At 44.2% G+C, this 27,798-nt stretch overlaps 1 protein-coding gene across 1 annotated transcript in view; it reads left to right on the top strand.

Moving 5' to 3' along the window:
• SPOCK1 (SPARC (osteonectin), cwcv and kazal like domains proteoglycan 1) overlaps positions 1–26,611 on the top strand; it is a 500,126-nt gene extending 473,515 nt beyond the window's left edge. Inside the window, exons 7-11 of the mRNA XM_059174644.1 lie at positions 6,975–7,091; positions 10,545–10,766; positions 15,858–15,920; positions 22,288–22,425; positions 23,074–26,611. Of these exons, the coding sequence (XP_059030627.1) occupies positions 6,975–7,091; positions 10,545–10,766; positions 15,858–15,920; positions 22,288–22,425; positions 23,074–23,264 (731 nt within the window). The 3' untranslated portion in view covers positions 23,265–26,611. The remainder of the gene's footprint in view (positions 1–6,974; positions 7,092–10,544; positions 10,767–15,857; positions 15,921–22,287; positions 22,426–23,073) is intronic.
• Positions 26,612–27,798: the final 1,187 nt, after the last annotated feature.

The following is a 27,798-nucleotide window of genomic DNA, read 5'->3' as shown; positions in this document are numbered from 1 at the left end:
GGCAGCACCGCTGCTTATCATTTAGACACACATCCCCAGCCCTGAGCCACTTGCTGTGTGTTCAGCATGCCGCCCCACGCCCACTCAGGAGGAGGAGCCTGCATGTCCCTGAGAATGACATGGTGTCCTTGTGGTCGCTCCCATCCTGGCTCTGCTCACCTCTAATCTCTGCCCTGAAGAGGGCTCAGCTGGACTTCCTACAGGAGGTGCTAACTGCGCACACTCACTGCGCACTGATGCAGTGTTGCTCTGAGTAAGTAATTAAGCACGACAGCACCTAGGAGGGCTGAAGGAGATTACTTTCAAAGGTCTCCATTTCTGAGAAGGCCTCCCGGCCTGCTCCAGAGGGACCCCCTGGTCTGGCCCAACTCCTTAATTACTTTCAGAGGCACTAAAGTTTAAATTAAATTCTAGCTGTTTTCCTATTAACTGCTTCCGGGACCCTGAGCTAAGCATTGGGTGAGGCCTGGGTGGCAGAAGGCAGTGGGTCCGTGTGACAGGTGGCGTGTTTCCTTGTTTGGCTCTTTAGCTGAAGGATTTCATGAGTGCCAAGCGTCTGCCAATAATTGGTGCCCTGGCAGAGGTTTACAGGTGGCCTACAATGCTTGCCTGTTGGATTTGCTATTTTCAAACAGCCCCAATTGGGTGTTCAAATGGGGCTCCAGGTAGGATTTTAACATCCAGACACACACACACACACACACACACGCTCACTCTACTAGATACTAACACTCTAGCTGTGAATACAGAATTTCTGTCCCTACCTGCACTTTCTATCATCCAAGTATGTTTTATCCTTCTGGTTGTCTCCTTGCCTTTGGCTTTTTGTCTAATCCTCCAGGGGCCTTTATAGACAGTTCTCATCCTTCCGAGTCCTCATAAGCCAAGCGCAGCCTGAAAGACCAGTTTCCACCTTTGGGAGCACTTTTCAAAGAAGCTTGGATTTCCTGGCTCCTGCCTGCCCCCTTCTAGAACCATTACCCATTTGAAACTTCCTCACCAGCTTTTTGCTGGCCCTTGGCTTTGTCTGAAGGAGACAGGGAAGATGGCGCCATGGTGGCTGGGGAAGGCTGACCCCTCACTGGTGCTTGAGAAGCAGCCTTCCCTCTCCCTCAGGACCTACTGGCCAGGCTCACTGCCCCACAAGCAGATACTAATAGATGAGAGCATCCTTTCTTCTTTCCTCAGGACCTCACCCGGGTTGCAGAAACCCTGGGACAGCTTCTCGGCCCTCTTGTATTGGCACCAGTGCCTCCTTTTCAAGCCCATCACTTGGGTCACTCATTCTGTCCTCCTGTTTTGTTTGAACACTGTCTGCATTCCGAGCCAATCTAGCCCAAGCGCCTTAAAGCTCCAGGCCTTGGGTGGAGTGGAGAGATGGTGCCCTGGTGGGAAAGCGATCCCGTTTTCTTCCCTGGGCTATCTCCCTTCCACGGAGGCCATGTGTGCCTTATTTACACTTGCTGATTGCATTTTGTTCATATTTTCCAAACAGACAGGAGAAGTCCCCTGGGAGAGCACCAAATTACCTGGGCCCTTCTCTGCCCAAGCGCTGTGCTTTCCTGGGGGAGAAAGCTGTCTTTTTGTACATTTTGGAGTAATGTGCAGTGGCACTCTACTTTTCTCTAATGAAGCCCCAGAGGCTGCACATGTGATCCATGCTTCTGGGAGCATAACAGGAAGGCTGCGTGCTCCTTCCGCAGGACCGCTGTTCTCACGCCAAAGCAAATGAAGGCAGAGCCTGAATTCATCCCCGTAATGCACAGCCGGCTGCCTCACGTGCATCATTGGCAGAGCTCCCTTTACATGGGAGGGCCTGATGTTTTGATTTTTTCCAACCCAGAAAATGGACCCAGTCAATTAGTTGCCTCAGTTAGTACTGGTTCCCCACCAGGCCAGTCAATGCAGGGAGCCGGTCTAGCACCCAGGGACGGCCCAGCAAGTAACAGCCTGGATCCAGATCCTGTCACTGTCCCTAGATGACTGTGTGACTTAGGGAGCTTGGAACCAGGCTGTTCGTGCATTCCCGTTTCCTTTTAATACCTACATTTTGAAAACCTGTATATCCACCCTTGGTAAGTGCTGAGAATACAGGCAAAGGGAATCATTGTGCAGCTTTTCTCTTCAGGAGAAGGCAGACATCTGTTACAAGCTGAATCCTGTGGACTTGTACTGACCCACCTACAAAATAAGTAAAGGAGAGATATTATTTTCCGTATCACAAGCATCTCCTGAGGCTTGAAAAGAAGTGTGCGAGGATAAAATGGTAAAGCGTTGTGCAGACAGTTCGGATATGGGAAGAGGAACATAAATTTGTTAAGTCCCTGCTATACGCCAGGAGCTGTGAGCTTTCTTTTGTGGATATAACCATATTCCGTGCGACAGTGCTAGGAGCTGAGCTTTATTATGCCATTTTGCAGACGGATAAATTGAAATTTGCAAAAGGCAACAAGAGGGTCACGTTATGTAGAGTTAGTAAGTATGTGTCGAGAGCATTCCTCATGCTGGGTACCGGCTGCCCAGGATGATGGGCCTTAGGAGCTGAGCCTGACTCAGGGCTGTTTTATGCTGCTACTCTCTAGAGAGGAAGAGGGGCCGTGAAGGAGAAAGTACGGGTATGCTGAATGCCACCCAAGGACCGAGACGCTGAAAGCCCCTAAGAGGGAAAAATCCTCCTGTAAGATCTGATGGGGAAATTGGCCTTAGCGAGACAAGGAGATTAGGGGGCTCAGGATGGAGCAGCATCTGGAAAGGACGGTGAGGATGCGGTCCAGAGCCCAGGAAAGAGAGGAGGGAGACCAGAGGTGGCCCAGGGCACCGTGATCAATACACAGGCCACATGAAGGGTATGGATTTGCTGGCAGAGGGTTGAGGAGCCTCTGAGAAGACGAAAGTGGGGAAAAGACAGGAGATCAATTAGGACCCCGATCCAGTTTTCTTGGTGGGAGGTTCTGGTGGGGATGATGGGAGTGGAGACAGTGGAGCCAGCAAGAAAGTGGGGAACCTTCTGTAGGGATCTGGGACACTTCCGTGGTGTGTGCCCTACAGACAGGAGGGCCCAGTAGTGCCATTTGCCAACCACAGGGGAGGCAGGGATGCAGCCTGTACTCCAGCCATGCTGGAACAGACTGAGATCCTGTGAAAAAGTAACCTGTGGGAACAGGCAGGCAACACACAGTCCGTGATGAACAGGAGGCTGACAGCGACACTGGTGGAGGGCAGGAGGGGAGAGAAGGAGAGGTAGGGAGCAAGAGGACAGGCTGGCCTCATTCACTCTGGAAGGTAACCCAGTGGCCCAGGGGATCAGGTCCTAGCCTTTGTGAACTGAGTCCTTTCCCAGGACAACACTCTCTTTTTCTGAGGATGCTGAGGCCGGTGGCCTGAGGACCAGCTTCTGTCACCAGGAGGAGAGGAGAGCTCAGATTCCCCTGAGAAATCACAAGGATCGCTCCACCTTAGGACACCAAGTGAAAATGGCAGGCGGATTTGGTTTTATAAAGATTTTCTTTTTCCCCAAAAGTTATTTTTCCCCAGGAAGGAGTTGAGTGTGTGGGAGGTACTCTTTGAGTCCCCCATTTCTGAAAACATCAATCCTCCGTTCATCCCTTTATCAGGGGCTCTGATAGGCCCCTTAAAAGGCAGGCATCCTTCCCCCTCCCCAGCCTCCCCATTCACTGCCAGCATGTCTTTTGTGGCTAGAATCCCCAATCTGAACAAACAGTGCTCTGCAGGCTGTCATCTTTATTTTTCTCTCTGGGATGTGTCTAGCTCTAGGCCAGCTGGGCCGGACTTTGTCCCCATGAGGACCATTCAGTGGAGGACACAGCAAATGAATAGGGCCCACTAATTGAGTGCCTCCTATCTCTGTCCAGGCTTTCTGATCTCTCTCCACCCAAGCCAGGGATGTCTCGCTGGTGCGCTTTTCTCTGAGTGACACATTGGCTCTTTTGAGATTCCAGTGCCTGATTCCATCAGCCATCCAGAGCCTGTGTACTTTGGAAAGCCTGTGGGAAATTCAGCAGTCTTCTAAAGATATAGATTACCTGCACATCTGTCAGGGTTTAGTTAAACATGACTGACTAATTTATCCTGCAGTGTAAGACGGGGATTCATTTCCTTTGCAAGTTGACTTGGCAATTTTCTCTGCTCAGAGAACATTTAGAATAGATGGTGTGCATGGCAATTGAGAAGAAATAGATGCTATTAATTTTCCATTTTCAAATGTAAGATTGACTCTAGAGCCCACATCCCACTCCCATCAGGAAAACAGACCACATCCTTTCTTGATTTGAGCTGCTTGGCATCTGAAGAGTCATGAAAGTGAGGGCTCTATCCCAAGCTTCCGAGTTGGGGCTGTCAGTCCGTGTGTCCGTGTGGATCTGCTCCTGGGTGAGCCCATGAATCCCGACCCCTTCCTGGCTGTGTGCGTGGCTTAGCAGAAGATTCTGGTTCCCGGCTTGAGCAGGCATGGGTTCTTCCTCAGCCCCTCTTTACACACCAAAGATGTTGGGGTGGGAGGGTGGAGGAGGCATTCCGTTGAGCAGTTGAGTATCTGCCTCTTGGTTCCACCTCAGGTCACATGATCTCAGGGTCATGAGATCTTGATCTTTCTCCCCCTCCCCCGTGCACATATGCGCCCGCAAGCTCTCTCTCTAAAACACACAAACACAATTGAAAAACACCAAAGGGAAGGAGTAGAGGTATCAGATATTAGGATATCATGATGAACCTCCAAAAAGTTGGAGTTCCCAAAGGGATAGCTGATGTCATCCACTATTTTCTGGCACTTGGGAAACCCTCTGTAGCTGTGCTGTCCCCCATGGTGTCCTCACCCACGGGTGACTGGCACATGATAGGGGTGGGTGAGATCAGAACACTGAATTTTAACTATTTTACTTACTTAAATTAGTGTTCATATAAATAGGCACATCTGGCTAATGGCAACTGGACTAGATCGTACAAGTATCCATTTTCTCCAATCTCTTATGCGGACAAAGCCAGTTTCATGGAGGTGCATTTGTCTTCTTGGTTTTCTGAGTGCTGTGATGAATGCTCTGAGATTACCTGCAAACCTTCCATTAAATCGTAGCTGGCACACTCCGAACAATTGTTATGTGCCATGTGCTCTGTAAGTCCTTCACATACTTGGTCTAACTCATGGCCATAGAGTGGTATCCTGGGTTTATGGAGGAGGACACCGAGGTGCTGAGAAGTTGAGATTTGTGGGGTCACCCCGCCAGGCAGTGGTAAAGCTGGGAGTCATTCCAGGCACTGTGAGCCCAGAGCTCTTATACTCTGCATCCAGTGAAGACAGTTCTGGGTACCATTTCCTGGCTGGTGTGTTAAGATGAATCATGGCCCAGTTGTCAAAAGCAAGGCTAAGTATCTTGAGGTCCTTAATAGCGTGCATATAAAGACTGCGTACATTCCATGCCTGGCAGGGTATAGGTCTGGGTCCCGACTGGAATGAGGAGAGAGTGGTTGGGAGAGTGGTTAGGGGAGCATTAACATTCCACAGATCCAGCCTGGGTCTGCTTACCAACTCCAGCCCCCACAATGGAGAGTCAGGAAGACCTTTACACCCGAGGTCTGAGAAGTTTGGCTCTGTTGTCGGTCAAGTTCCAAACACCAGGCTAGCTAAAGGTGGGCTTTCTTAAAAGCAAAAATGCAAAATGTAAAAATGAGGGGAAGATCTGTATGATACTATTCTTTTCTTTGGGAGACAGACAGGGGCCGATGCCTTCAATTCAGTGAGAGTATGCATTGACTGAAGGTTGGACCAGACTTTTGGCAAGACTCTCTACTCATTCATCATTGCCCCCATGCCTTTCAGTAGAGAGCCTGATGCTGGCAGTCTCTCTAGACCAGTAGAGTCCAGCCTTAATCTACATCCCATCAGCTCTGTAAGATATTCAGGACTTGTTTCTGCTTTATAATGGTGTTTTGCTTGGTTTCTGTGCGGTCTCCTGTGGGTTCAGAATTTGGGAAAAGCAACTGTTCTGGGTTTGTGTCTTTGTCCCTTCTTATTGGGATTTTGGTCCCTTGGGTTTCTAATTTCTTACCCTCCAGATGCTAAAGGCTGGTTTGTCAGCCTCTTAGAGGTGGGTCACTGTCTGGACCCTCATCGGGATTCTTTATACCCAGAATTAGGGTAATATATGGAATGAGGATGTATTAGCCCCATTTCCAACACCACTGTTCCTCCTTTGGGGATGTTTCCCCTCAAGCCTCACTTCTGCACCCTCAGAGACCTTCACAGAGTATGTACCCCTCTACCCAAACATGCCATTTGGGGTTTCTTCTTGTTCTCAGAAGCAGTATTCCTTGGCTCCAGTTCCTATCATTTACCTTAAAAGGTGAGCCTCATAGTTAGAGATGGGCTGTGTGCCAATAGAAAGGACTCTTGCATGAAGGTGGCATGCATCTGTCTCTAGGGGAAAGTCAAGTCAGCCTACCATAAGGCCAGCAGCATAAGCCCTGCACACAAATCCCAACCTTGGGCTAAAGCAAAATCGATTGTCGTTACTGGGAACTCTTGGTGTGCCAGGCAGCCTCTTGCTGAGGACATCCACTCTTCCTGAGTGTTGATCTCTTGGCATGAGTTTAGTGGAAAATATGATCTCCAGCAAACTGTACTAGCGAGTTCTGTTGGGTTAGCAAAAGAGATCTGTTAGTCTTTGGAGGCCAGTTGCAGAACCGGGAGACTGTTAGCGTTGGTTTTACCTGCTCGGAGGCAGTCCAGATTCAGTTCTGAGCAATGCTGCTTACCCTGTGGAGTCCCGGCTTTCTGTCGTGCTCCTTCCCTGTGACTGCAGCATCTTTGGGTGGTTTTCCAAGCGTGGGGAACGGGCTGCACTGTGCTTGGAGAGGGGGGTTAGTGTAGAGCACGGCTCTGCGGGTGGCATTGCATGTTGAGAGCTAACAAGAGAAGAAAGTTGGTGGACTCACTGTTTCTTCCTTTTGCTTTTCTGCAGCCTGCACAGATAAGGAGTTGAGGAACCTCGCATCCCGCCTGAAAGACTGGTTTGGAGCCCTTCACGAGGACGCCAACAGGGTCATCAAGCCCACCAGCTCTGATGCAGCCCAAGGCAGTAAGACCACTCTGCTCTCACCAATTTATTCCAATTTATGCATCACATTTCCTTAGTTACTAGACAGCGTTGATTTAACAGTAGCCTTTTGGTGTAATCAAAGAAACACTATGTCAGATGCACACCAGTTATTTTCTTGATTCCCAAGCATTTCCCCCTCCTCCATGTAACAACTTAATTTTTAAAAGTCTGGCCACAAAACTCTCATGTGTTTAGTATAGAGACTTCGGAAAATACAAAAAGCTATCTAAGAATCCACCACTTTAACCACCATAAGCATGTTGTGGCATATATGTGAAGTTTTCTCCTTGCCACACAGGAGAAAAAAATCTGTGTCTTTGTACATGCATACAGCACTCACCGCACCATCTGTCTGACGATCGTCAGTCACTCAGCAGCACACTCTGGCCTCCTGTGTTGAGTAGTGTTGCACTTTGTCATAGCCACCGAGAATTTCAATTACAGACAGAATGTATGTAATTAGACCTCGATTTTGGCGCACTGAAGTCGTTCCTAATGTTCAGCTCTTATAAGCAACTCTGTACAGAACATCTTCGATAATGTCTCCCCTCCTCCATCAGTGCATTGGCAGAGCCCATATTCAGAGCCTCTTCATAGCCTAAAGAGAAAACTCAGAGTGGGCCAGCATGTTTGTACCTTGAAGGACTCTCTTGTTGTCTTGAACTCAAAAACGATGAGCAGTAGCCTTCTCCACGCTATGGCCCTGTTGCTCAGAATGACTTACCCAACGACACAGTTGTTCAAATATCTGGACTTTGGCAACTGTTGGGATCCAGAGCTCAACCACTCTCTGGTCTTTGGCCAGAGTCTGAATGATCACCTTAATTACAGGTTATTCTTTGTGGCTGGTAGTTGTAGATACTGGGAGAGAATACTGATCTAGGGGACAATTCTTTTGCTAGTCTGAATGTTACAGTTTAAGGGAAAGATAGTGTCCGCTTCTCAGGATCTAAGTATCCACAGAGTGGTTTCAGGTGGTTGAGTCGATGGGAAAGGAGGAGGAAGATAGTTTCTTCTTCCATTCTTGCCTTCCTCCTACCATTCCTGCCAAGGCTTGGAAATTTGTGGACAATTAATTCACAGACGGTCTAGAGGAACTTTTCCTGGGGATCCTCCTGGAGCAGCCAGGCCCTTGGGCTTTCTGAACAACCTTTTCAGGAAGAGCAAAGAGCAGATGGCTGTGCAGAGAGTGGCTCCTTACACCCTCCAGCCCCATGAGATTCCTTCTGCAGACAGTTGGGGAGCTAGCAAAAGACCTGCCCTTGGCCAGAAGCAAATTGAGTCCCCAAAGAGGCTTTTAGGTTTGATGTCCTGAAGCAACTGCAGTGAAAGGAATAAAAAGGAGCAAGGCTTGGTTAGCCCATGAGGCCATAGGAGGGAGAGATGTTTTTATCAGTTCAGGAGTTGTGAAGAGGAAAGCATGGGGCATTAGAAATCCCACATGCTTGGGGGCAATTAGAAGGGCTGTTCTGTTCCGCCCTCCACTTCTAGATACTAGATGCGGGTGCCTTTTCCTTAGAACTTTCCAAATGGATATTGGGGAGGTGGGGCTTGACCTTCAGACTACTGCCTGACCAGCATGGCACGTCTCTTGGCTGGTCAGTGAGCAGTGAGCTTCTCTTGGTCATGTATTAAAATGTTAATGTCCTATAAAATTGATACATATTACGTAAAATATTCCATCTAAAATAGTGGAGCCTTTTAGTGTCAGAGTAAATGATCTTGCTTTGCTCAGCAGTCCCAAGGACATCCCCATCATAGGGATGGTTCAATCATGAACTTCAAAGAAGAGGCCACATGATGTTCCATAATCTCCCTTGAGAAAGGAATTTTCTAAGACATGTTATAAGGTGTCAGTGGGAATAAATTTAAAAACTGCTTTTATGTCTGAAGGGCCAAACTCTGCAATAGTTAGAGAACTTCTTTCAACTCATGCTTTTACTAAGCCCTTACTACACGGCTGCATGGGCCAAGGCTACTCAATGTGGTGTTTGCCTTCAAGGAGCTTAGCATCTGAGGAACATGAACTGACAGGAAGGGGAAGCAGAGGGTTCTGGAAGAGCTCAGAGGTGGAGGTGCTACACTTATTTCACTGGTTTCTGGACAGTGAAGACCCTTTTTTAGGAAACCAAGGCTTTCAACAGTTGGCAGTATACACAGAAACCTGCTGAGCAGGGAGTGGGCAGTCAAGCCCATCAGGACCTCAGCTGTGGCTGCTGTATCCACCCTGCCCTGCACTGCCCATCCTCAGGCATGGCCCCCATACCAGCTGGATGTCCTCAGGGTAGGAGGATCATGGGAGGCACAGACAGCCCTAGGAGAAAAGCGACTGAGAATGTAGACTCAGGCCTGGGCCTCCTGCCTGGGAAGCCCACCTCCACAATTAGAGGATCTTGAGCAAGTCACTTAAGCCTTGAGCTTTCCCCCCCATCTGTAAAGTAGAAGGAATACAGTATTTTAGAGGCTTCTTGGAAGGATTCAGTGAGATGATTAAAAATAAGGGGCTTAGAGGACTACCTTAAATAACAGAAAAATGAACTTTTATAGTAATTTTCCTGGGAAAATAAAACTATTTCTACCAATCCAACTTATGGAACAACTTGAAAGTGCATAGTGCTTTTGATTCTGAAAGCAAGACCAATTTTAGATTTGGGGCAGGCCTTCTCTGGGGGTTGTCTACAGTAGACTCAATATCCTGAGTGTTAAGCAAAGTGTTATTATTCTAGTGCGTACAGTTCCCATTTTGGAAACAAATAATTCTTTAAGAAAACTACCCCTCCTCCCCCAGGGAAATAAGAAAGAAATTATTGTCTGAGTCAATTTGGATTCCATATCATGTATCTCTTGAGGGAACGGTAGAAAAGAAGAATGGGGAACAGAGGCAGATACCTGGCTAGTTTTCCCATTAATGTTCAGACAGCTTGGATTTAACAGTCCTTTGGGACATAATCAGTGCTTCTGGATTGTGCTATATAGTTTCATTTCACTGCCATCTTCTTTTTTTTTTTTTTAAACAATAGTTTCTTTTGTTTTGGTGATTCAGGTATTTTCCCCTAGATATAAAAGTGTAGTTTGCAGAATTACAAGTTTCTCCTTTTACTCACCAGGTTTGTATTTTTCCTTTTGGGCATACCCTGTTTTAAGCAAGTCTGGTAAATGAAAACTCATATTTACATCCCAGATAAATTAGTGTGGGGGACTTGTTCCCTTTGGGACATAATTTCCTCAAATGCTGACTTCTGTTTAAGAGCATTTTAAAATATTTAAACCTCTACTCCAACATTAGTATCTTTTAGTAGGGTGCCCCTGAGACTCATCCTTGGAGGGGAAGTGCCTCAGGAGAGGAGGAGGTTGGGGGGGTGGGTCCTGGGCCTCCTCGTGTCAGCCCAGACCAGGCTTAATGGCCGCTGAGATGCACCCTTCTCTCTGCAGGATTTGACACCAGCATCTTGCCCATCTGCAAGGACTCCCTGGGCTGGATGTTCAACAAGTTGGACATGAACTATGACCTCCTGCTTGACCACTCAGAGATCAATGCCATCTACCTGGATAAGTATGAGCCCTGCATCAAGCCTCTCTTCAACTCCTGTGACTCCTTCAAGGATGGCAAGCTCTCCAACAATGAGTGGTGCTACTGCTTCCAGAAGCCTGGGGGTGAGGAGGGGATGCGGGGGGGGGGGGTAGTTCCTGATGCTCAGGGCAGCCACACTTGGCACCGAAGGCCTGTGTATCACATACTAGGGAGGCAGGTGGAAGTAGTCAAGCCAAAGGACATGGCTAGAGAGTAAGCAGTCATCTGACAGAATGCCAGACCCAAAGGCTCTTTTCTTCTTATTTTATTTTTATCATTGTATATTAGAAAACCCAAGAGCATAACGAAAGGGCCTATTACCTAACTCCCCCTTGGAGTGAAATCTCCTTGGAGGAAATCTCTTAACCATTTCATACCTCAGCGTTTACCTCTGTAAAGGGGGTGTAGAAACCTTTGCTACATCATTCCCAAGGTCACTGTGTGATCCTTTCTGTGAGGAATACTATACAAATAGCAGAGTACTGTAATGCCCTTGGTCACACGAAGTCTCCTCTTGTCAGAGAAAAGGCTCTTGTCAGCCTCTCTAGGGTAAATACAGCTTCCTCCTGAATCTCATAGGCAAGGATTTCTTGGTTATACACTCCAACTCACTTACAAAAGAGACCACATTTGAGGAATATGGCGAAAGAACGCAGGAGTATCTCACATCATGGCAAGTCAGAGAACTGAGTTCCCCTGCAGCCTATCAAGAATGCAGAGGCAGGAGCTCAGAGTCTCTGGGAGGTGCCGCATGGTCTGGCTTAGCTTCCTGGGCTTGTGCACCCAGGTGTGGTGATCCACAGCTAGCTGGACTAGCAGAGAGTGGCTTATATCTGAATCCCAGTCCTACATCCCCAAGCTGGCTCAGCTTGAGTCAGGGATCATGGATAATCTACTCTGAGCATGGCTGTGGGAACCCACCTGAAGGAACGGAAGAGGGCTATGAATATTATAATTTTAAAATTATATGCATCTATGCCTCTCTGCATTCAGAGTCACTGTACACACAGAGCAGAAAATGTGAATCATTGCAAAGGGCACTCAGTGTCAAGTACATGTATCTGTTGATAGGGCTACAAGATACTTTCCTCAAAGCAGAATTATTGGTCATAGGGCTTGTGCATTTTTTTTAAAGATTTTTTTTTTTTTAATTTGACAGACAGATCACAAGTAGGCAGAGAGGCAGGCAGAGAGAGAGCGAGGAGGAAGCAGGCTCCCCACTGAGCAGAGAGCCTGATGCGGGGCTTGATTCCAGGACCCTGGGATCATGACCTGAGCCTAAGGCAGAGGCTTTAACCCACTGAGCCACCCAAGTGCCCCAAGCATTTTTAACTTAAGTATTACTTCCCATTTCCCTCCCCAAATGGTTGTACTAATTTTTACTCTTACAAAGAAATACCTAGGTCTCTGTGTGTCCTTTTTGGTGTGTTTTTAGGGATTCTCCCTGAATGGAGGACATTAGTACTGTTCTGGCCAAATGTCTTGCAAATAATTTTATCCCCCAACTTTGACTTGGTGCATTTTTGCTAGGAAGAAATTTGTCAATTTAATAATGTTAAGTTTTTCCATCCTTTATGGTTTCCTAGAAGCCATGAGACTTACCATAGGCTTAGAAAGGTATTTTGTGCCATGAAATACTAAAGCAATTCTCTTGTGTTTGTGTTTTCATCAGTACCTTTTGGTTGATTGATCGTCTGTTGAAATCCTGTATTGCTTTAGATTTCTTCTGTATGTGGTCAGGTAGGGGCTGACTCCTGGAGAGGGTTGTTCAGTTACCTTCCTGTCATTTTGTGACTAAGCCATCTTCCTCCTCTAATTGAATGCTCCGTCTATTGTATATAAAACTTCTTCATGTATAATTGTCTATTCCTACATCTAGTGGAGCCACCCTCTCCTGCCACTCATCCTTCAGGGTTTCCTGGATATTCTTATGCTTATTGTTATGGGTCTTAGTAATCTAGGGAGAATTGATAGCTAGGTAATATTGAATCCTTTGACTCTAGGACAGCATCTGCCAACCAACAGAAGTACATTTTTAAGTTTTGTTCTCCCAGATACTATACTTCCCTCGTATTTATCTTCCTTGTAAACGAAATTGATTTTTTTTTTTCTATTGTAGTTCCTTGCTGGGGGTTGTTTCAGGATTAATTTTCTTCACAGCCACCTTACTAAATTTTCCTTTTGTTGGTAATAATTATTCTGGTTGGCTTCCTTTGATTTTTTTCAGGTGAGCCATCATATCCTCTGCAAAGTGATCATTTTTTTCTTTTTCTATCTCCTTTCTCTTTTCTCCTCCTGGCAGATGCAACTTCCAAATCAGTGTTGACTAACAACCATGTTGTTATCCTAACAAATACCTGGGGTCATCCAGCACTGGGTACGAAGATGGCTTTGGGCTTGAGTTCATAAAACCTCATGTGACTGTAGCCAGAGTTCAGGTTTAACCGGAATAAGTAAGCTAAGCCTCATACTAGCATCTCCCTCAGAGCTGTGAGTGCCAGGATCTTGAGAGGAAGGTTGCAGTCCTTAACATGGGACAGATGTGGTTACCATGCCATGTGGATGTCCCTGGCTGGGCCGGCCTTTGAGCAATGGCTGAAAGAGGCCAGAACCCCCTCACAGGGCACACAGGAGAAGCTGAATCAAGGACAATTGACGTCCATTCATTGTAGTTCCTTTTTTGTTTCTCATTGTGGCATTTCCCTCTCTTTTTTGTTTGGGTTCCCACTGCCTCCCTCCTTGACCCAGAACTCATGTTTCTTCATTATTTCCTATTGATTAATGTATGTATTCAAGGCTAAAATTCTCTCTAAGGCACTCTTTTAGCTGTAGACTGTAGGTATTCCATATGTGGTGTTTTTGTTAGGATAAATGTGTAGATTATCTACAGTAAAGGCTCTGAGTCCCTCTCAGGCCCCAGAAAGTTTGGGAGAATACTTTATAATTCTCCATGTGGTAGTATTATTTGTTGTCTGGCTTTGATGTTTTTTAGTGTTCTGTTTGGGTTTTAGAACTTTTTTCAAAAATTCTTACTGGAATTATATCCCTTAAAATAACAGTTGAATATTTGTAAAAAAACAAAAACAAACAATTGTTTTTTTGTTTTTTGTTTTTTTTTTTTTTTTTTAGTACAGAAAGAAAGGTGCTAAATAGAACTTCCTGGAGCAAAAAAGTTTGTTATACTGCTATCTTTAAACATGATTCTCCCAGTACTGGGTTTAGCTGTACAATAATGGAAACCATTTCCTAGGACATGTCTTAGTTTGGCTCAGTCTATATGTAGCCCTTTTCCTGGGGACATGTAATGTATTTTTATGCTATGGGATTAAAACTTTGGTTCCATTTGATTAGTCTCTCTCTCTTTTTTTTTTTTTTAAGATATTCTTTATTTATTTGACAGAGAGAGAGAGAGGTCACACGTAGTCAGAGAGGCAGGCAGAAAGAGGAGGAAGCAGGCTCTCTGCTGAGCGGAGAGCCCAATGCGGAGCTCGATCCCAGCACCCTGAGATCATGACCTGAGCCGAAGGCTGAGGCTTTAACCCACTGAGCCACCCCGGTGCCCCTTGGTTAGTCTTCTTGAAGAAGCATTAGTAACCTGGATCTTGAGCCTGAGTTCTGCTGCTTCAGATACAACCTTCATTCCTTTCAGTGTATAATTTTGTCCTTGAGACTTTGTATTTGCATTGAGCTCTGGTCTCACAGTGTCTTTTTCACAAGCATCCTTGCCTACTTGGAGGAGTCTTTGGTAACTTGTCATCTGCTCAGCAGCCAACATTTTTTCTGTTAGAATTCTTTATCTGGAATTTGGTCTAACTCTTCACTGCTTTTTTCACAGCAGTTTCTTGTATGTCTCAGCCTGATTCATGTTTCCTTGCTGAAAAAGAAGCAGAATTTTTACAATTACTGTGGGACAGTTTGAGGAACTGACCCAGTGTTATGTAAATGAAGGTGACTTGTACGTCTTGGAATAGTCTTCCAAATGCCTGTGGTTTCACACAGAGATGAACCTTTCCAGTTGCAAAATAGGAATAATAATGGTACCTACTTTGTGGGATTGTTGTAAATATTAAGACAAAATTCTAGAACATTTTCTGGTACCCGTGTCCTAGTAAATGCTACCTTTCATCTTCAAAGATGGACTTTTCCTTGTTTTCAGTTGGCATCTTTCTCCAATACTCAGAAAGCACCTTAACCCCAGCAGTAACCAGATTTTATTAGCTTTTCTCAAGGAACAAGCAGCAAGATGGTGTGGTGTGCAATGCACAGGCTAATAGATGTAAAGAGGTACTCTGGTACTTACTACAGGTCCCAAAGTTGCTTGGACAGAAGTAGTGTAGGGCCTTTGAGCACAGAGCAGAACCTTGCCAAGCCACAGGGTGTGCATGGCCAAGTCATGGTAACACTCAGTATGGGTGCAACCGTATTCCTTTAAGCTCAGAACAGAGTCAGTTCTCCAGACTGGAGAACTGTGCACTCCCATATGCTCTACTTAGCCATGTGGTTCCCACTGTATCAGTCCTTCACCACAACAGGTGTTTCATAATTGAGGACTTGGAGGCTGAGAGAGATTTACCCAAAGCATTTTACTGTGAGGTGGCAGAGTTGAGAATTAAGGTCTCCCTTTTCTCTATTTGCTGCCTCTCTACGTATCTCGGATAGCTTCAGAGTTGGCCCTTGTGGCCTGTGTTGTCCTACCCTGGGGTACTGAGCCAGGGTAATCCAAGTAGCCATTCAAATCCTCTTTCTATCCTTCAGCAAGGCCTGGGGTACATCAAGTATTTGTCACCTTCCCTCTGGTTCGCGGCTCCTGTGTTGCATTCAGAACATTTAACCACTAGGAAGCTTTGATCCTAGTTCTCAGCTGACTAAAATGTCTATTGCCAGATCACCTAGTTGGCACCTGGCATTTGCTTCAGTTGAAGGTGGGCAGAAAAATTAGTATACAGTGCAGGTAGCCCCCAAATACTATTTAAGTACCTTGCAGTGTAAGATTTTTTTCTTTTTTAATTAGTAACACTAATGGTCTGAATTTGTTTTGCTGTATAATAACAGCATATGGAGTAATTCCAGTCCCAGGTGTGTCATTGTGTACATTTCACATCAAGAGTGGAGCCAATCATTAGAGATTATGTCCCACACCATCTGGAAACTGACTTTCATAAATTATTTTTTAGGTCTCCCTTGCCAGAATGAAATGAACAGGATTCAGAAGCTGAGCAAGGGGAAAAGCCTGCTGGGTGAGTACAATTTCGTGTCACTCGTTTAAACAACTAATTAAACCATCCATGTCTCTTGTAATATTGAGCCACAGCAATGGTTATTCAATTAGGTACCTGCGTTTCCTGAAAGAAACGCGTCCCTTCATCCCCAGACAGCTGGCCAGAGGTAAGTTGAGGCGAGGGAGCTGGTTGAGAAACGCTGCCTCCTCCCTTAGTGGGGGACTAGTGGGCGGGGCCCCAGCACCATTGCTACCTCCAACTCCTCCCTGATGTGGTCTGGAAATTCCAGAATTATTCCCCAGATTAAGTTGTCTGTGCAAGGAGGAAGATGCGCTGGGCCCTCTTCTGGTTCAAAGACTTTGCATTTCTTGGTTTCGCCTGCATAATCGTAGAGGAAAGCATAAGGCTGTTCAGAGAGTGTACCTTTCCCTGTCTGAATGTTAACCGTGTTTTTTTCCTGGACCTGCCAAGCTGGGGCTGAGGTAAAGGTAACATAGGCCGGCTTGTCGAGGTGTCCCTTGCAGCCGCATGTCCTCCTTCTCCAGCACTCAAGGGGCCTCCTGGCAGAGAGTGGTAAGGCTCATTTGTTGGCCGAAAAAGGAGTCTGTGTTGCTTTACTTGCTTTTTAAAAAAAGAACTGACAGCTGCAGTACAGGAATTCAGAATTATTCTTGTTAGGCCGTAAGAAGCAGGTGCCTTGCCTAAGCAGCTTGCCATTTCTGACGTGTACCTATTTACTGGAAGGAAATGGGCAAGTTTGCTGCAGCTTGTCAGAAGTAGGCCGCCTGTGAACTCTGGCAGGTTCTCCTCCACTGCTTCTTGGGTCACCTCAGAATACCTAGCTGCTCCTTCATTCTTTTGAAAGGTATTCACTGGCTTGCCTCAGATGTCCCGCTTCTGATAATCCCTGCTGTTCAACTCGGAAAGAACCCCGAAGTTGTAATTCTGACCTGGGTGGACCCAGGCTCTAAAAAGACAAAGGCATCTTTCTGGGGTGAAGGCCAATGGCTGGCTCCCTCCTTCCGTAGGTATTTCCAGCACAAGGCCTTGTGCTCACCTACATGATGTCTCCATGCTGGCGAGTATTTGGGATTTGAGTTTTGTACCTAAGGTGCACAGGTATAGAATAGTATAAATCTGTTTTTAAAATTTTATTTTCATGGGCTATGGATCTCCTCTGAGTGCTTTGTTATTTAATAATGAGACATTTATAAGTTACGGAGTCCAAGATAAAATGTCTCATCTTCTGTCTTCCCTACAAAGTGCCTATGTTTGTCCTATCATGAATCCCACCTAGTTCTTAAGCTTACTTTATCACATCTCCCCACATACAGAGATTATTCTGGCTGACTCCTAAAAAATATCACTGACCTTCTTGCACTTTATTTTTTTCATAGGGAAATCTCCTAATATAATACATGTGTTTTCAGGGGTATTTGAATTTAAAAAACAACCTCCCATCAGTTATAGTTACTGCTTCCTTAGGAAGAATGGTAATTCTATTACCTCATTGATTTAGAGCAACACCTGCTTCTTACCAGCCTGGAGGCTAAGCCCAGGATCCGGTTTTCTTTTTTGTCTATCAAGTGCTATTGTTTTCCAGCGGCAGCACTAGGAGAGGGGTCAGCATTTCTTCAGCTTTCTAGTAGGTCTTCTTTGCAGACTTTGATTGAGAATCTATTCACAAATCTCTCTGCCTTCTGGTCATGGGAATCATCTGTTGCTTTTGTTTTTCCTTTTCTGTCCTCCTGCTGTACACTGGCAGAGATTCTGAGTGTGTGGGTACCAGCAGACTTACTTATCCTTTAGGATGGTTCTCTGTGGTTATCTATTTGATCTCTGAGAGCCTGGTCACCTTAGAATAGCCTGGTGACAGGGCGTTGAAGAGTTGTTGCCACAATCAGCAGGATCTGAGGTTAAATCCAGTTCAAAAGAGTAAACCCATTGCTTCCCATGCTACACTTCCTTCTGGAGTCTATTACTTGAAATAAATTAAGGAGCAGAAAGCCAGAGAGGTAAGCAAACGCTTTGCTTTCATACCAGTGTTATTACTCTGGTCACATTCAGGAGTATTTTCCCCATAGAAGAGAAGTATGCAATTATGAAACACATACACTCTAAGAAAAACCAAAACTGAGAAACAGAGCATTCAAGTGTGAGGACAGAGGTATTCTCAAACCGTAAGTTAAGTTTACTAACCCCAGGCTTACTGAAATACCACCAAAGGATTTACTCTATAGAAATGAAACAATCCCAGAAGGAATTATTTAGATCCAGTTGTGGAGAAGAAATAAGACATGCTGCTATTGACCATAGAAATGTTCTAGAGCAAGAATGAAAAGTTCAGACTGTTGGGGGGCAGTGAGGATAAAAGGTGGTAAGCTTCTAGTTTATTCTGGAAAAAAAGAAAACCTAGATTAACTTGAACTCTTATTGTTGAATTTCCCACAGAGAAAGAGAGGTATAACAATACTGGAAATAGACTATAGAGTGGTTAAACCTATAGAAGAAAAAGATGGGACTTAAAATCCTGATCATTTCAACAAAATGGGGAAAAAGAAGAACATGTGTATCTGTAATCAGAAGAAATGTAAATGGACCAAAACTCATTATGAGACCAATTTTTACTTTTAGAGGTAAAGGTAAAACCATCACACTAAAAGTTGAAACTAAAAGATACTAAAGACTTCTTTCCATAAAAATCTGATCTAGCAAATGCTTTGTCTTGAATTCTATAAACAATTGTATAAACAAAGAGGTGCTGAAATGTTCCTTTTTCTATCACCATATTATGGTATGCTTGCAACTTTAAAACAAAAGAGAATTAAAAGAAGGAATCATCATACCTACAATTGTTACCAGACATATACCTCTTGAAACTTAGCTCAAGTAGACAGAAGAAATGAATAACCTGATTAATTTGCATTTGTATATAGCCTTAGAATACATATATATGTATTCCTGTACATAATCATGAAATGTATTGTCTTTTCAAACACCAATGGAGTATTTGCTTTGGATTACGCCACCAAAGAAAACTAAACAATCCCCCAAACCCCACACATGAAGGGGGCAGGGGGAGCATATAATTTTTAAAAAGTACAATAAAACAATTAGAAGTAAAAGAAAATGAAAATTTTGTGTACCAAAATCAGAGGGAAGCAACTAAAGTGAAACTTACCTTCAAATGCATTAAAAAAAATAATAAAAGTTCTAATTAGAAAAGCTTTATAGGAATATTATGAAGTGAAACAATCAAGACTAATGTAGAAAACCATGAAATAGACAACTCTTTGGCAATTGGAAAGGCTCAAATACTGTTTTGAATTTATGAGAATGTGACTTCAGATATAAGATGCTGTTATAAACTTGTGGCTTTCAAATTTCAGCACGTATTAGAACACAGGGAGGGATTATTATATTTTTATATATACAAATATGTATTGTATTTTATTTATATTATATATATGTATATATGTGTGTGTGTGTGTGTACACACACACACACACATTATTATAATATTATTATAATATTATAATATTATTATATAATATATATAATATATAATTATATAATATTATAATATTATTTCTAGGTCCTTTTATCAAAGTATCTGGTTCAGCAGACCTGGGGTGGGGCTCACATACTTGCTTTTTTCTAAGATGTTTCCAGGTGTAAACCAAACTCAGAAGTACATTAAAAGGATAATTTCCATGATCAAATGGGATTTAATTCTGAGATGCAAGGATGGTTCAAAATACATCATAGTAATAGAATCTGGTATCGTAACAGACACAGAAAATATATTTGACAAAATTCAACATCCATTTTTGACTTTGAACACAAATTAGATATAAAAAGAACAAACCTCAACATAGTAAACACCATATACAACAACCAACATCATACCCATGGTGAAGGGGTGAAAGCTTTTCCTCTAAGATCAAGACTAAGACAATACTACCCACGCTTAACACTCCTATTCAGCATAGTACTGCAAGTCCTAGCCAATACAGTCAGGCAAGAAGAAGAAACAAATGGCATCCAAGTTGGAAAGTAAGAAGTAAGATTTTCTTTGTTTGTAGTTGCTGTGTTTTAACCAATGAAGTGAAAGATCTATACACTGAAAACTATCTGACACTGATAAAATAAATCAAAGAAAACACAAATAAACTAAAAGGAATCCCATGTTCATGGATTGGAAGAGTTAATACTGTTAAAATATCCATATTACCCAAAGCTGTCTACAAATTCATTGCTATACCTACCAAAAGTCCAATGGAATTTTTTGCAGAAGTAGAAATAACAATCCTAAAATCCATACAGAACCACAAAGACCTCAAATAGGGAAAGCAGTCCTGAGAAAGGAGAACAAAGTAGGAGACATCACATTTCCTGATTTCAAGCAAATTATCAAGGTATAGTTATCAAAATGCCATGGTGGCATCAAAACAGAAAGATCAAGGAAACAGAATCAAGAGCCCCCAAATAAATTCACGTATATAAGGTCAACTTAGACTTAGTAAGGGAGCCAAGAATATTCACTGGAGAAAAGACAATCTCTTAAATAAATAGTGCTAGGAAAATTGAATGTATATAAAAGATTGAAACTATATCTCAATTTTTATGAGTGGTAGAAGATAAACTCCAAATGGACTAAAGACTTAAATGTAAGAATGGAAACCATAAAACTCTGAAAAGTAAACATAGGGGAAAAGCTCCTGGACATGGGCCTCGGCAATGATTTTTTGGATGGGTCACCAAAAGCACAAACAATAAAAAATTACAGAAGCTTCTGAACAGCAGAATTATCACTAAAATTAAAACCTACAGAACGAGAAAAGAATATTTGCAAACCATGTATCTGACAAAGGCTTAAAGAACTCACACAATTCAATAGCAAAGAAAAATCTGATTTAAAGATGAGTAGAATATCTGAATAGACATTTTTTAAAAGATTCATTTATTTACTTGAGAGAAAGAGAGTAGGAGGAGGGACAGGGGGAGAGAACCTTTAAGCAGACTCTCTACTTAGCACAGAGCCTGATTTGGACTTGATTTCACCACCCATGAGATCATGACCTGAGCAGAAACCAAGAATCAGACACTTAACCAACTGAGCCACCCAAGCACCCAGAATGGATAACATGCAGATGGCCAACAGGTACAACAAAAGATGCTCTATGTCATTAATTACTAGGGAAATGCAAACCAAAACCACAATGAGATAACCACCTCACAGTCACAGTGGCTATCATCAAAGCAACAACAGACAACAAATATTGGTGAGGTCACAGAGAAAAGGGAAGCTTAGTGTGCTGTTGATGTGAATGCGAACTGCTACAGCCACTATGGAAAGGAGTATGGAGGGTCATAAAAACATTTAAAATAGAACTACCCTATAACCGAGCAATTCCACTATTCAGAATATATCCCAAGGAAATAACATCATATCAAAGAGATATCTGCACTCCCGGGTTCATGGCAGAATTATTTACAATAGCCAAGAAATGGCAACAACTTAGGGGTCTACTGACGGATCACTGAATAACTATTGTGTGTGTATGTGTACACAATAGAATATTATACACCATAGAAAGAAGGAAGTCCTGCCAATTGTGACAACATGGAATGAGACGGAGGACAAGATGCTAAGTGAAGTAAGTCAGACGAGTAGCATACGATCTTACCTGTATGTGGAACCTAAAACAACTCATAGGAAAGGATGCCAAACCGGTAGTTACCATAGGCAGGGAGAATTGGAGGAAGGTGGTCAAAAGGTACACACTTCCAGTTACAAGTTAGGACTAGGAATTTAATGTATGGTGTGAAGACTATAGTCACCACTGCTGTGGTACATATTAAAGTTGTCAGTAGCAAATCCTAAGAGTTCTCATCATACAGAAGGATGGATGTTAATTACCTTGACTGCAATAATCACCTCACAGAGTACGTAAGTCAAATGTTGCTGTACACTGGACATTCCACAGTGCTCCATCTCAATCCTGTCTCCATAAGACTGGGAAACTCTTAAGAAAGAGAGGTTGGGGGAACCAGGTGGTGGGTATTAGAGAGGGCATGGATTGCATGGAGCACTGGGTGTGGTGCAAAAACAATGAATACTGTTATGCTAAAATTAAAAAAAAAAAAAATATCAGCATTTTAAAGGGAAAAATAAAAACTTAACCACGAAGGGATCCTGTCTCACCTTGAGCCCATCCAGGACCCTGTAAATCTTGATAAAACAATAACCAGCCGCTCCATTCCCCCTACTATCTCTGCTGGAAATCCCATCTGATGTGTTCAGCCCTCTTTTCTTTCTTGGGGGCCATTAACCCTGAGTTTCTGAGCACGTGTATTCAGTTTGGACTTTGTCTTCCCTCAGGAGTGTTCATCCCTCGGTGTAACGAGGAGGGCTATTACAAAGCCACACAGTGCCACGGCAGCACGGGCCAGTGCTGGTGTGTGGATAAATACGGCAACGAGCTGGCCGGCTCCAGGAAACAGGGCGCTGTGAGCTGTGGTGAGTAGGGCCTTCTGCGTCAGCCCCTCAGTGACCTCTGTTGAATGGCAGGTCTTGACTGTATGAAGATCTGGGCAGAGGAGTCTGGAGACCTATCTGTGGTCTAGAGTGAACAGTTGTGTCTTGTTTTAAGATTTTATTTATTTATTTGAAAGAGAGAGATGCAATGGGAGTGGGAAAGGGAGAAGTATGCTCCTTGCTGAGCAGGGAGCCTCATGCAGGGCTCGATCCCAGGACCCCAGGATCATGACCTGAGCTGAAGGCAGAGGCTTAATGACTGAGCCACCCAGGCACCCCCACAGGGAACAACTTTACAGTGCAGACACAAGAACCCTGAAATCACATGAGGTTAGGCATAGCTAGCTTTCTGAGGGGCAGGGACTCACCGTGACCAGGGGACTGGATCACATTTTTTGACAGCGCACAACTTCACTAAACCCCCAGGGTTCTCCCCAAGAAGGCAGAAGCATCTCCGGACCTCTGGGGCTCACAAAGCTTGTGGCCCATGCCATGTCAACTAACCACATCCACACAGAGATGATCCAATATTCAGAGAGTAAACTGCATGGTTTCTCCCTATGCTTAAGTTGCATGAAAAGGACCCACAGCAACTAACCTCCCATCTCTCCTTTCGTCTTCTCATTTCAGAAGAGGAGCAGGAGACCTCGGGGGATTTTGGCAGTGGCGGTGCTGTGGTCCTGCTGGATGACCTGGAGGACGAGCGGGAGCTGGGACCAAAGGACAGATCCGGGAAGCTGAGGGTGCACACCCGGGCAGTGACAGAGGATGACGAGGATGAGGACGACGACAAAGAGGACGAGGTGGGCTACATCTGGTAGTCCCCACGAGGAAGAGGACACGAGGTTTGCACCGACCGGCAAGTCACTTCCTACTCCGGCATTTGTATCTAAGACCCCACAGCACCAAGGCCTCTTCTCCATTGTTGCTCTCTGTACCCGACCTGAGGTTTGGAAGACCGCTCCTTGTCCCCCGAACATTCTGGTCTTGCATACAGTTGTGTGGGAAGAAGGGTGTTGTGTTCTGTTTTTATTTAGACAGGGGAGCGGCTGGCTGAGCTGGATTGGAGCCTCCTTCCCTCCCGTGAGAGTTGTGCAACGCGCATGTGAAGGTTGTGGGATTCGGACCGTGCAGGGAGCCCCCACCTTGTAAACGTCCAAGATGCTTTTCGATTACCCACACCAGTGGTCATTCCAGCATGGTTCCCAGCCTTACGGTGTCTAAGTGCTTTTCTTGTGTCCTGTAGATGTCGTGGAAAACACACCACACTGTACTTTCTTCTGCCCTATCCCCACCACCCCTCGTGGTAATAATTAAAAATTCGTTTTTCATATCACTCTATCTGGCTTCCTACAAACAACAGCCTTAATTCAGTCAAGAGTTCCTTCGGGGAATGGATTTTCCTCATGAACAAGGGTGTCTGGATGCTTCTCTGTACATGCCTAAGGATGTCTGTATGTACAGAGTAGATTGTGTGTACAAGACACACACACACCACTCAGAAAAAGCACTTCAGTATCTTCTTGAAACTCATTTGAAACACAATTATAAATTTGTCAGCTTGTCCAGACCTGGATCACAATTTCTGGAATAAGAAATGTAGATCAGAAGTTCTTTTTTTGCACTAAGAGTTAGCACTTGTAGCCTGCAGGCTGAGGAGGTTCCTTTCCCTATGCATTAGGAGAGTTACTGGAAGCCCTTTGATTTGGATAAGCCTCTGTCCGCCTAAATCACTTTCCTTGCAGAAGCCATGAGACTCCCACATGGGCAACTTCACAAGCCATCTTTTTCATTTCGGCTCAAAGCTTCCCTTCCCCTCCTCCCCGGGGCTGCAGCAATCCTGTCTGCCACGGGTTCCTACCTTCCCTACCGACGCAAGGGCTTTTCCCAAGGCACGGATACACGTCCCCTGCTCCCCAAGAAGACAATACCACAGTGTTCCTTAGCAGAAGAAAATTCAGGATTCTTAACCTCATCTTTTGCTTTTGCCCCATTTCTATCCACAGATCATAGCAAGGGTACACAAGCTGTACAGATTTTATACCAATCATCGTTACTAAAAAGAAATCCCAAAGGGAGGCCACAAAGAACTTCATCATAGCACCTGGAAGCTAGGGTTGGATCTTTAAGAGCTACTCCTTCCCCCATCCCCACACCTGCACCAGTGTCAAGAAGCTGATGAAGCAAGCTGTCCACCAGCGTTTCTTTTCCCTAAGTCAGCTCATGATTACAGTCTGTCTCCAAATTTGGTAGGGTCAGCCTCTCTATCGTTTCAAGGATTTCTGCCCCTATCAAGCTGGCTCAGATCTAAGTACCAAAGACTAGTCTTCAAAGTGGCCCCATTTAGTTCAGTACCTCAGACCCTTAAGCACCTGCCCCACCGGGTTCCAAGTACCTGGTGACCCTCATCAACGCCTCCCCCGCCAAGGCTCTGTAGCCCACATTGGTTTATCTTCCTTTCCTCCTGAGCTCCAGCCCATCCACAAGACAACCACGTAAACTCAGGCAAAAAATACACTCAGCCGAACCATGGTCATGGCAGTAGCTGACCAACCCCCCGCCCCCACCTCAAATGGACCATTTCTTTGTACTTTACCAAGCTGCCTTCAAACCAGCATTTTCTAACCCTAGCATTGGCCACAGTGGCATCATTCCTAGACTTAGTCTCAGAAGGGAAATGAATATACGTGATACAACCAACTGCTTTGGCCCAGGAGACATGGGTACCACCAGGACCCTCCATAGAGCGAGAATGGAGACGAACTCTGTATTGGGATGGCAACTCCATCACCTCTCTTTCAATTGTTTTCCCTCACTTGAACAAAACACTGAGGTGGTAATTCAGAAAACAGGTGCTTAATTGCAGCTAGATTATAATAGAGTGTATACAAGAATCAAGACATATTAAAAAAATTCAGTTTAGGCCATTAAAGAAAACCATCGTTACTGTCTCCTCTGAGCTTGGAAAAACGCACAAGAGAACAAATTAAAAGCGACAAATTGCTTTCACTTAGAAAAACTTCCAGGAACAGAGAACCACTGATTCTAATTTGCCTAATTATCTTATGACAAGTGTCAAATTAAGATGACACTTAAAGATTCTTAGCATTAACTTAACGATGGAGAAGAGTGGGCTCAGCAGTCAGTTCCCAGTAAGGTAACGAGATGCTTGTTTTCAAAGATATTCCAAGAAGATGTTTTGATTCATTAAAATAGTAAATAAAAAGCCCTCCTAAGACTGGAACCCCAAATCAATGGAGCAACATTAACACCACTTTGCATGCCTCACTTTGGCATGACAGATTTTTAAAGGGCTTTGCTGCTTTTCACAAGAACTAAACATTCGATTTTCTAGTTATCTTATCCTTAGAGGTAGAATTTGTGATTTCCTCTTTTTGGGCAGGAGTCCTTTTGCTAGTGACTAAGTATACATAAAATTCTTGATTAAACAAAAATAATACCGTGATAATCCAGTCCCTTTCTTTGAGACAGGTATTGAACTGAATCCTCACTCACTCATTTCTGCGCGCACTCTACTAAACAGCTTTATTCTTATTCCACACATGGTTCTTTTATTTAATACTGTTGCCTCAGCATTGACCCTAAATCCCAGAATTTTCTTCCACCATGGTTAGTTGTCTGCCATATTGATGTCTTTTTAATTCCACAGATATTCTAGGCATGGGAATACCTTACTACTCAACCTGAGATTTTGTTACCAGTTTTCCCTTCTTTACACCCATTTCCCCATGCCCAGCAGTGAATGACTAAGTGTCTGTCCAGGTCTGCCCCTCTACTTTTCCCAGAATGCCATTCACACTTTTTTTTTCCCACCTTGACCACATTGTACAGTAACATCTAACATCTAAGAGCCCTTTCTACAGTGGGTGGTTTTGGTCTTTTTATACCTTTTTCTCAAAGTCACCGATGTTTGTCCCTGTTCAATGTGTAGCATTGTAATGAGAGCCCACCAAATCCTGAGTGTCATTTTGTTGTCCCTATTGTAGATGAAATAGTGATGTAGAAAAATTCTAGTAAATTCTGAATGCTTTTCCACGTAGACTTCTCTGGAATGTGAACACGACTCTTTGGTTAATAGTAAATGCTTAACTGTAGTCCTGAGTAGGTGCATTTCTGTCTGTCTCAATAAATTTTGATTTGTCTGCAACATCTGAGTGTGTGTATTTTCTCAGCTTGCATGTCTTCTCACTGAGCCGTGGCCATGCTCAGTCTTTGGAGGACAAACAGCATAGGCAGACGGGGGAGGTAGACCAGTTGGCAGTCCAGCCTGCCCTGGCCCCTCTCAGTGCATCCTGTGCCCACACAGTCTAGAACCAAACCTCCTAACCCCTATGTTTGCAGCTTTTCCACTGTGTTACTTCATTTTTACCTATCAGATTTGTGTTGTCATCCTGTTGACAACCTTAAACTTTCCCAGTTCTGCTTATTCTTTCCCTCCCATTAGTTATTCTCCAATTCTCCTAAAGAAAAGAAAAGAGAAAGAAAGAAATTCTTCTTTACAGGGGATTCTGAGTTTTCTTCAGTTCATGGATTAACATACCAGAGGCTTGTCAAACATCAGAAAGCACCCAAATTGGAACAGGAATTATTTCCTTTCCAGCTTTATTCACATTCGGGCCAGTGTGCCTATGACTTAATTATACCCTTAGTGAGTAATTTTGCCAAAAGCTAAGGTAGACACTGTCTTATGAATAATTCTGTTCCTTTACCCCATGTAGTAGATTTTACAGACAATCTGTGGATTGACAATTCAGGGAAAGGTGCTTCACAGGTCCACAAAATAACTAATGTTAGCAGAACAATGACCAATATGAACCCTCCAGGGTAGTTTCAGGACACATTAAGGGAAAGTTGACATTTGCGGATACTCTCCAAATCCATCTCAAATCAGCACTGTTGTGCAGGTCAGCTATCACACTTCTCCTCCAGCTGTGACTTCATGGATTCCACGGGGGTTCATTTAAAGGTCAAGCCCAAACGAAGGAGAGCTGAGCCAGAGCTCCGCTTTGGTAATTCATGGTTAGCAAGAAGGTCATTGCCCCTTCTCTTACAAGGCTCACTCATTTGTATGATTTATGTGGGCAAATTGATTCAAGGAAAGAGGAAGATTTTAAAATGTATTCACTCTGCAAGCCTATATACATTTATAAGTGAATATGTGTTGGAGTGACACATGCCGCTGTGGGCAGGCCCCACACTGAGTTCTAGGAGTATCGGTGTAAATAAAATGTGGTTGCTGCTCTGTCAAGTTACCTCCTTGATAACTTCTCTGGCCCACTTCTCTTTGACTTTACCTGATTTCTCTGGACAGTACTATGTATGCCACTGGTTTCA

The sequence above is a fragment of the Mustela lutreola genome, chromosome 5, assembly GCF_030435805.1.
Source record: "Mustela lutreola isolate mMusLut2 chromosome 5, mMusLut2.pri, whole genome shotgun sequence".
Classification (NCBI taxonomy): domain Eukaryota; kingdom Metazoa; phylum Chordata; class Mammalia; order Carnivora; family Mustelidae; genus Mustela; species Mustela lutreola.
This window is presented reverse-complemented; position numbering and strand designations above follow the sequence as displayed.